This window comes from Apium graveolens, chromosome 1, assembly GCF_009905375.1.
Source record: "Apium graveolens cultivar Ventura chromosome 1, ASM990537v1, whole genome shotgun sequence".
Lineage (NCBI taxonomy): Eukaryota > Viridiplantae > Streptophyta > Magnoliopsida > Apiales > Apiaceae > Apium > Apium graveolens.
The window spans coordinates 165940184-165951066 of NC_133647.1; the positions used below are offsets into that span (position 1 = coordinate 165940184).

A 10883-nucleotide genomic window follows, 5' to 3' on the forward strand; every position below is an offset into this window, starting at 1 on the left:
ATGATATGCATTTTGTTTACAAAGGTCATATAGTTAGAAATCTGAAATGGAACTAAACCAGGAGTACGGGCTAAAATGCTGAGTACCTGAATCAACTATTTCTCTATCTTTAAATTATGTCAAAATTAAATCAGGAATATTACGGGCTAAGATTTAGGAATGACATTTATGTTAGAGACACAAATTGGGCCATTCTCCTGTTTATATCGGTCATATGGAGCGAATAAACTTACAATTCATATCTAAATAATAAGAATCAAGGATAAATATGAGGTGCTTATTTACGACGCATATAAACATAGTACTTCTCCAAATGTCTTGTCCTGGAAATATACTACAAACGTTGGCAACATACCACATAATTGTATTCTCTTTTCTTGATAATCAAATTGTACATAACTTAGAGCAACTCCAACAATTAATTTGCATCCTCCTTATAAATAATATTATTAAAATGGCTCTTAGCTATTTAACATAAAAAATTAATTTTTCACTCCAACAACTCTCCTCAAATTAAATCAGGAATACGGGCTAAGATTTACGAATGACATGTATGTTAGAGACACAAATTGGGCCATTCATTCTTTGTGTTTATATCGGTCATCTGGAGCGAATAAACTTACAATTCCTATCCAAACAACAAGAATCAAGAATAAATAAGAGGTGCTTATTTAAAATATTTGTCGCGTACAAACATAGTATAGTTCTCTAAGAGTCTTTTCCTGGAAATATACTACAAACTTCGGCAACATACCACATAATTGTATTCTCTTTTCTTCGATGATCAAATTGTACATAACTTATAAGCCATAAGTCATTTTATGTTAATGGGCTCGACTAAAGTATATTATTATTAAATTAGAATTACTACAAACCGGTTGGATATTTAAGATATCCTGACTCAGTCCAACAGTCCGACATGTGCAGGGTTTTTTTTTACCAAGCTTTTATTACTATTTCAAATCACTTTGCAATACAACTTCAACTCCAATAGGAACAAAACTCCTATCAAAAATTTGATCTGGAAAAGAACATGACAACCGAGCTAACTCATGAGCCGCCATATTAGCAGATTGTTTAATAAAAAACAGATTTACTTTGTTAATCTCTTGCACCAATCTCCTGCATTCAGTTATTATACTACCGACGTCCACTGCACCTTACTCCGAAAAGATTTCACTGCCACAAGGGAATCTGACTCCACCACCACCCCCTGCCACTGCATACTCTTGATCCAACTGAGGGCCTCTTTAATGGTCATAGCTTCTGTCATCGCTTCCTCGACTATAACAGTCTTATACATCATTTTTGCTAGCACTAGTCCACCCGACGAGTCTCTCGCAACCAAGCCTGCACCATAAGAGTTAAACTCACTAACTGTCGCTGCATCTACCAATACCTTGATTATTGACCTTTGTGGCTTAACCCAAACGCTATTTCCATCTCTTTCAACCAAATTAGGGAAACAGATTATCGACGCTTTATTTTGGGCAAATTTCCATTGCTCAAGATATTGCTTGGATCGTGCAACTATGACATAAACACGAGTGTAATTCTTCTGCCAGACTACTTCATTCCTCGCCTTCCAAATAGACCAACAAACTGCAGCAATTTCAGCTCCTACCATTGATTTAAGTTCTGAAACTCAGACCACTGGAATGATGGAATTACCAGCTTCCAACATTGAACTGCAGCAGAACAGAATAATAGAGCATGCACAATCGTTTCTTCCTCTCTTTTGCAAACCTGACAAATACCATCTACAGCCATATGCTTGCTTCGAAACATCATATTTGTTGGAAGACAAGAGGACAAAGACCTCCACATCAAATTCATCACTTTTGGTGGAGCTTTAACTCTCCAAGTCTTCCTCCAGAAATGATCATTACCAACAACATTCCTTCTTTCCTTTTGCCTCTGGATCATACAATATTGTAACAGCCCGCACTTCCGGACTATTAATTTTAAACCAAAACTAATACAAAATACAATTATCAAACCAAAATTCTATTACAAATATACTATTACATGAAAGCGCATCTAAAGCGAAAATCCAAAAATCAATCTACTTTAGCACTAAGATCGTCGAACACCAGTGTCATCCAACTCGAAATCTTAGACAAAACCTGAAATTGAAAGAATGAGCTACGAAGCCCAGTAAGAAAATAATCGATCCAACTAGTAGGCCAAATAACATATACACATATAATAAAATAATATACAATATACGATATGGTATACGAAACAAACAATTTCGATGCACAATCTTATTCTTATTCTTATTCAATACATACGATAAACATAATCACATAGTAAACAATAATTCAAAATCAATAACTCATGCCACGACCACAACAACCCGGTGATAACAGTCCTAAATTTTCTGAAAACTGTCACTACAATCCGGTGACTGCGGTCCTAAGTTCTTATTCGATATTTTCACAAACCATGGCATAAATCAGAGATCTCAAATTATCGTCGAATCACACCATGCATACACAACAATATATATACTCTAACATATAATACTTTGATATATATTATCACTTATCCCAAGTTCTGATAAGAAAGATATACGTACAACGCACAATTTTGTAAACAATAGTAAATCGATCAAAAACTTACCTCAAAATCTGACCAGATCTGAATATAGCCTTTTTGACCCTCTAAACGACGTTTTCTTAAAAAATACGAAACACGAAAGTTATAGAGAACGAAAATAGCATTCCAAAAAGTCCAAGATTACTGAATTCCGACTTACGATAAATTTACTACGAATTTTAAAAGATTTCTGATTTTATGAATAAAAGTCCTACGAATTTTGATATTAAAGACGAGAAAAATGAAAAGGATCTATTTATAACGAAACAAAACCATATATCTTAACCTCCAAGTTATCCATATTAGAATCTGATCCAAATTTTAAGCCCATTACTCTAATTCAATTTTAAATCGTAGTCCTTATCTAATTTTAATACTTTTTTCTATTATTCTATTATTAATCGAATTCTAAAAATTATGGGATATTACAGATATGCAGTACGCACAGAAAATTGACCCGGAATTTCTTCCTTCCAATAACACATATCTTCCCCTTCCTAAGTAATATGAATATTTCTTATGCACTCCTGATCTCTATCATTGAACATATCACGTAAAATATTCTCATCCCAAGCTCGATGACTAATCTCAAACAAAGATGACACCTTATTATGCAGCAGCCCCGAATTAGTCGATGTTATGTATGGGTTTTGAGAGTCGCCCAACCAAGGATGTCCCACTATGCCAATTGCATTGCCAGAACCAACTATCCACCTTACCCCAACAGCAACAACATCTTTTGCCTCGAAAATACTGCTCCAAATTTAACTTGGGTTGTTACCCAAAGTAGCATCAAGAAAAGTGTCATCTGGGAAATATCTCGCTTTGTAAATCTTACTCACTAGACATGAAGGATTCGAGAGAAATCTCCATCCTTATTTCGCCAACATAGCAAGATTGAAATATTTCAAGTCCCTAAATCCCATTCCTCCCATAAACTTGTGTCTTGATAGCATTGTCCATCTCATCCAATGAATATACTATCATAGTCCTTAGAATTCCATCAATATTGAACCATAGTTCTTTCCAAATTCTTCGATATTTCATTCGGGATTAAAAGGACACTCATCGCATAGGTTGGGATCGATTGAGCCACATATTTAAGTAAAATTTCTTTTCCATCACGCAAAATACATTTACCCCCGCTTCATCATGTCCTTCAGAAAACCTAATGTAGTTATCTTACTTTTGCTCATCATGTTAGGCAATCCCAAATACAAAAATTTTTCTCCCGCCTCTCTAATTTGCAGCACCTGACCTACTAGAGTCTTCCTCGTATCATCCATGTTTGTACTGAAGAAAACAGATGATTTCTCCAGATTAACTTTCTGCCCTGACCCCTTTTTGAATATATGCAGCACTTGTAAAATATAATTTGCTGACTCTGTGTTAGCCTTCCAAATAAATAAGTGTCGTCCATAAATAACATATGACTTATACTAGGAGCTTGTCTGCATACTTTCACCCCTTGGATCAACTTATTTTTCTCAAACTTTCATAGCAAATCCGTGAGCCCTTCCGCACATAAAATAAACAAATAGGGAGACAGTGGGTCTCCCTGGCGAATACCACGTCCAGGGAAAATATGACCCATCTCTCTACTTGCATGAGTTACATGATAGAAAACTGAGCACTCGCATCACATTATTAAATAAACCCACCACTGATCATAACCCATTTTATTCAAAATTTCTCGCAAATAGTCGAATTCGATTATGTCATACGCTTTACTCATATCGAGTTTCAGCACCATAAAACCATCTTTGCCTCTTCTTTTCCTTTTCAGGTAGTGCATTACTTCATATGACACCATAATGTTATCTGAAATAAGCCTCTCAGACATAAATGCGCTTTGATTCTCCAAAATTACTGATTCTAACATTTTCTTCAATCGGTTTGCCACTATCTTTGTAATTATCTTCACAAGGATGTTGTACAAGGAAATATACCGTAGTTTAGACATCATAGTGGGGCCTTTCCTTTTTGGAATCAAAACAATATTGGTAGCATTTAGTTCAGTATTAAGCTCTCATGTACTGAAAAAATCCCTCACCAACTGGACAATATCTCTGCCAACAATCTTCCAATGCTTCTGAAAAAATGCGGGGGTCATTCCATCACGACCTAACGCTTTGTCAGGTTGCATTTGAAATAGCGCTGTTTTAACCTCGTCTTCCTCTACAGGTTTCAGCAATTCTTCATTTTGTTCTCTCTAAATGGTTGTATGGATATTCTCCACAACCTCTCGTCAATTCGACTCTGAAGCCTGGAATAACAGATTAAAATAACGCACCACTAGCTCAGGCAAGCCATTCTCCCAATCCACCGACTCCCCATCTTCATTTTTCAATTTAATTATCTGATTGTTCCTCCTCCTCTTGCTGGAAAATCTATGAAAGTATCGACTATTATGATCTCCCGCTTGTGACCAGATTTGCTTCGACCTCTGTCTCCAAAAAATTTCATGTTGGTTATAAATAAATGTCAGCTGCTTCTTAGCTTCATTGTACTGGACCTTGGACTGGTCATCCCTACCCCCTCGAAATATTTTCAAGATCGCTTTACAATCCCTTATACGGCCACTAAAGTTCCCAATCACTTCCTTACCCCACACCGCTAACTTAGCACTACACACTGCTATCTTTTGTTGCACAGTAAAACTTGCTCCAGCATCCCACCCATCCTTCACTAACTGTTCACACATTGGATCAGTCAGCCAAGCATTCTCAAACTTGAATCGATTACCACCACTTCTGTGCGTCTTTGTACCAATCGCCAAAAATAGCACTATGATCAGATGTTGAACCGTCTAAGTTATATAATCTGGCCATTGGAAATGTATTCAACCAGTTTTCTGTTGTAAGAGCTCTATCCAATCTAACTTCTATCCAATCTGGTGTGTTCCTCCCTCTCTCCCAAGTAAACTGATGTCTTATTAAGTCCAAGTCCCGAAGGCCAGCGTCATGAATCGCTTCATTAAAACCATCTATCAACCAAGTTGGGTATTGTGATCCACTAGTCTTAGCATAAACAGACACAACATTATTAAGGTCCCCTATCACACACCACGGTAAATTCGCATCCCTTGACAAGTACTCCGTCTCAGTGATCTATTAGGCTCTCCATAAATCTCAGTCAAATGCCACAAACTGATCCCATCAATATGAACATTAACGTCAATATGACGAGAAACCAACCAGCTCAGCTTGATCCTTTTCCTTCTAAAACATGACAAGACCCCCACTTCTGCCCTGGGGCTCTACTACAAATACACCCTCATAACCCAATTTATAGCCTACCCACTCCATTTTTGATTTATTAGAAATAGTTTCACAAAGAAAAATAAAAACAAGTTGTTCTTGACGTACCACGTCTATAAGGAACTGCAGTTTACAAGGTAGCCCCATCCTTTGGCAATTCGAACTAAGAGTACTTATGGTGACTGGCAGGACTGCATAGCAGCACCTGCCAATAGCTCATTTTTTGACAGCAAGATTCAAGTATTTTGTGTGTCTAACATCTCAGCATCCTTCTCGTTATTTTTTTCGGTTGGGCCATATTAACTGGGCTCTTCAATCCCAAGCTTTTTCCTGTCTACTATATCCAGCCCACATTCCTCATTTGCCTCAATAGTTTCATTCGCTGTATTATTTTTCAAATATTCCTCATTTAAAAGTTGGCACCCTTCTCTCCTATGATTTCTCTCCCCCTGCCTTATCACCACGATTCACCATATTTTGAGGAATACCCTTATACTTTTGTATACCTGATTTATCGGGATTATCCCCATCATCAGCGACATTTTCAGTAACCACTTTATTGTTGTTCATCCTCATCTCCAACGTCTGAGTATTCACCGGAATTCGACCACCTGGCCTGAGCCATTTCGCACCTGTTATCGGTGTTTTCTCCTAGGTTCAGCCTTCATCCACACACCGTACGGTTTTTTGATTTTATCCAAGGGAGTATCAAAGATTCTTTCATAAAACTTCTCACTATGGCCAATCAATCCGCAGATAAAACAAAATATAGGTACTCCTTCACATTTGAAGTTGACCCAGCACCAATGTGCCTCACTTCTTCTGAGCTTCATACGCCTTTGCAGTGACTTGTTAAGGTCAATCGAAACTCTGATTCTGAGATAGTCTCGCCAAGCTCCAACAAAATTATTAGCATCAGACTCAATAAATTTCCCAATATAATTTCCTATATCAGTAACCACTTTTAAACACATAAAGCCTGTATTCATGTCATGAAGCTGCACCCACAGATCAATCTTGTCAATGCTGATAGTACGTTGGTTATCTCCTTCCTTCAGTCTTGCAAAAACTAGTTGCAATCGCCCAAATGTCCATGGACTACCCTCGATAACTCTCGCAATATCTACCTCATGATAAAACTGAAAGATGTATCGATTCATCTCTAGTTCCTTCACGTACATTTCTTTGCCAGGCCTCCATAAAATGTCATCTTGTGTTGCATGGCTTGAAAATCAATCGAGCACTACGTTAAAAAATGCCCTACGAGACACCAATGAACGTCTATATCAGACAACTCAGATTCATTCTCCTCATAAACCAAGCCTCCCTCCTCTTCACCCTCTAAACTAATCATCGCCATTCCCTCCTCCATTTCTTCCATTGCATCACGAACATTCGCCATACTGATGAAACAAAAATCACACAACGATTTAACGAAGAAAACAGATCTTGGACTTAAAAAACTATACTTTCATACCATTTCATAAAATTAACCTTCCTTAACTAATTGTTCTCGACTACTCAATTACTTCACACAACCAGGCAACCAACAATGTTCCCAATCACACCTGACCGCAATTGACACACAGCAACACTACAACTTAAATCTCAGTAATAAACTTGAGTACCTTTACTTCCAGATACTTAATCAATTCACATTCACTTTGCTAAGGCAATTACTCAAGCAACTGCTATATACTTCAAAATTATAGATCACTCCACAATCCTAAAAGTAGTTAAGTACTCCTTCACTCAAGAGAAATATCAAACACCTTCAGTCCACTACTTAGTTTGGCACAAAAATCACGACAATACTTGCACAACAGCAGCACACAATCACAAAACTACTTTAGTACACCAATACTTCATAGATCACACAACAATTCACCTTAACAACTTTCAACCTCAGCAATAACACTAGAATTATTTCTAATCTAGGTGCAAAGTCAAATCACAGTCATCTCACTTAGACAATTAGTAAAACACCACATATATACATACAGGTACAGGCGAGACATAGAAAAAGAGATACAGAGAATAAGAGAGAGATAGAGATCAAGAGAGATTACCAGATCTGATGAAAAGGGTTTCGAATTAGGCGATTTGTGGGATATGAAACCCTAGTAATTTAACCCTAGTAATTTAAAGAAATTCAAACCCAAATTTAATTTGAAAAAATAAATAAATTCGAATTCCAAATTTAATTTAATTTAAAAAACTAAATGAATTCGAATATGAATATGAATTTAAGGGATTCGCTAAACAATTTGTTCACTCCGGGTTACTTGGCCGAGCAAGTGAGCATTTCTATTTGTGAAACTAAAGCCCTATTTGTGAACAGTGAAACCGAAGGCCTCGCAAAGAAATTTCGTGGCACCGCTTGAAGCAGAAGCGTTATAACTTGTGAAGAGTCACAGAAAGATCTGTAAAATGGGGTCTCGATCAAAAAAGAAACGAAGAATATCATCGGTAGAAATCGGAGAAGAAGACAGAATAAGCCGATTGCCTGATGAACTGATTCATAAAATCTACTCATTTCTGGATGCAAAAGAAGCTGTTCAATCCAGTGCTCTCTCGAAACGATGGGAGCATGTATGGACTAATCTCCCTTTTCTCAATTTCGGTCGGTATGAAAACTCTTCACCTAAAAATGTTTCAAAGTTTATCCGCCATGTTTTGTCTCATCGAAACCATCAATCCAATGTTTTGGAATTGAAGTTTTGTGTTCGCAATAAAGGCTTCTCTAAGGGTTTAGTTGATAAGTTTATTAAGTATGCATTCCATCGCAATCTGCAATGCTTGAGTCTTGAATTATTAGATGATCATGAGCCTTTTAAGTTGTCCACTTTCAGCTCTCAGTCTTTAGAAAAACTCACATTGCGAGTAAATCTTGAAGAATGTACACTCGAATCGGATTATTGGGATTTACCTATTTTAGCAACTCTACATCTGTGGCATCCACGTTATTCTGAAAAACACGGATTTTTGGATTCGTGGCTTAAGGATTCTTGGTTTACGTGCTTGCCTGCACTAAAAACTCTCTGTCTCTATGATTGGGATTATCCATCTTTTTCTTTCCGTTTGCCTTTTCCAGCTATTAGAACCCTCCATCTGTTCAAGTGTAATATTCCCATGAAAACAGTTTGGAACTTCCCCGCTCTAACAACTATACAACTGGATGATGTATATCTTCCCGAGAATATGAATATGAGTGACATCTTCTCTGCCCTTGTCAATCTACAAAATCTCACATTATATCTAACATCAAATCAGAAATATTATTCCATATCTTGTCCTCCTCAATTGTTGAACCTCACTATCAGAACCATATTCAGATACTATGATTTTGGTTGGAAAAACATTGCGGTTTCAGCACCAAAACTCTGCAACTTCACTTCTTTTGGTATCTTTGCAGCCATAATAGGAGTTCCTGAGTTGGAAAATTTAATTTAAGGTTGAATGGCTGGTTTCAGGGCGTGGAATCAGCAAAATTAGCAGATAAGAAACAGTATCATCAGCGGCTAGCATATATGCTTTCAGGACTTTGTAATGCTAAGAACCTCACTTTTGACTCGGAGATTATTGAGGTAACCTGATTTATCTTTTCTCTTGAAAATATTAGCAATACCTTTACATCCTTCTCTGACTGAAGATAGTACTGCTATTAAATTGTGTAACTTGAGGCCTTGGTTAAGTTAGTTTCTGACGATGGATATTATATGTTTAAAAATGGAACTTACCGGTAATTTGTCATTAGATCTCCAGAATCTTTCTTCTTCTTGTTTTGCTTTTTATATATTTCTCAATCATCACTATAATTATGAAATTGGAATATTAATAAAACATAAATTTAAAATAATTGTAAAATATCTTATTGAAATTTATACATAAATTAGTGTATTTATGTAGAAGTTAATAATAAATTTTATTATTTTTAAGGGTGAATTAGGAAAATATTTGTGCCTTCTTAATAGACCCGTTGAAGAATCAGATCTTTTTTAATATAGGTCGGGAATGAATTCTTAAAACCACAGATATAGGCGTGATTACTATTAACCGGGTAAAATAATCAGTTGTATGCGCATCCGGAAAATGTGAAGGTTCCTACGTATTTCAACAATGCGTATAGGCTTGATTATCTTATTATTTTTTTGATTTTTTTCGAAGAACTCCATCTAATGAATGCGCAGTCCGTAAATACGCACGCATACCATGTGCATATGCTGCTGAATACGCATCATCATAATGCGTAGGTTGATTTCTGTTATTTCTTAATTTGGTATACTGAATGAATATCATCTGGCTGTAAATGCTCTACTCTACCCGCATTGTCTAATTCAAGTTCTCCTAAAGTAAGGCACACAAGTGATACCCAAAATTTTGTAGCAGCTTTAGAGAACAACCAACTTATTATATTAAAGGACAAAGTGATACAGATGAAGGGAGTGAGAAATCAGGAGGCAGGTATTAATTGAACTTAATATTGGGAGATGCAAAGGATAATACATAGCAGATTGTGGATAAGGATTTTATTAAGATATGTGAAGAAGAGAAGGGAGGCTAGGAAATAGATAAGGGGACGGTGCAAACATGCAATGCACCTAAGCTAGATATAGATATTAGGTGCAGTATATTAGGTCAGTATACGCATATACTATATGCGACTACAAAGCGAGAAAAGGGCACTAATCCCGACAATTGTCAATTTGGGCAAATTATACCATATTTGGTGAAATTTAAATCATTTCCTTGCCGAACAACCCCCGATATATATTAGCTGGAACTAGATCTGAGTATGATTGGTGAAATGGTGTCTCGAGCAAAGAAAAAGGGAAAAATATTAGCACAAGAAATTGGAGATGAAGACCTTGTGAGCAGATTATCAGATGAACTAATTCACAAGGTCCTATCATTCGTAGATGCAAAAGTAGCAGTTCAAACCAGCGCTCTTTCAAGACGATGGAAATTTATTTGGACCACTCTGCCCTTTCTCAATTTCAGTTGGTATGGAAACTCTACACA

At 36.6% G+C, this 10883-nt stretch overlaps 2 protein-coding genes across 2 annotated transcripts; one reads left to right on the forward strand and one right to left on the reverse strand.

Annotated features, from left to right (window-relative positions):
- Positions 1 to 1135: 1135 nt before the first annotated feature.
- LOC141710786 (uncharacterized) lies at positions 1136 to 1627 on the reverse strand. Its single transcript, XM_074513315.1, has one exon. It carries the CDS (start codon positions 1625 to 1627, stop codon positions 1136 to 1138), a length of 492 nt encoding a protein of 163 aa, XP_074369416.1.
- Positions 1628 to 8291: 6664 nt separating this feature from the next.
- LOC141710796 (F-box/FBD/LRR-repeat protein At1g51370-like) lies at positions 8292 to 9314 on the forward strand. Its single transcript, XM_074513326.1, has one exon. It carries the CDS (start codon positions 8292 to 8294, stop codon positions 9312 to 9314), a length of 1023 nt encoding a protein of 340 aa, XP_074369427.1.
- Positions 9315 to 10883: the final 1569 nt, after the last annotated feature.

What these genes read in the sequence shown, in the direction of transcription:
- LOC141710786 (XM_074513315.1), bottom strand. Translation starts at nt 1,627, where the DNA reads ATGGTAGGAGCTGAAATTGCTGCAGTTTGTTGGTCTATTTGGAAGGCG.
- LOC141710796 (XM_074513326.1), top strand. Translation starts at nt 8,292, where the DNA reads ATGGGGTCTCGATCAAAAAAGAAACGAAGAATATCATCGGTAGAAATC.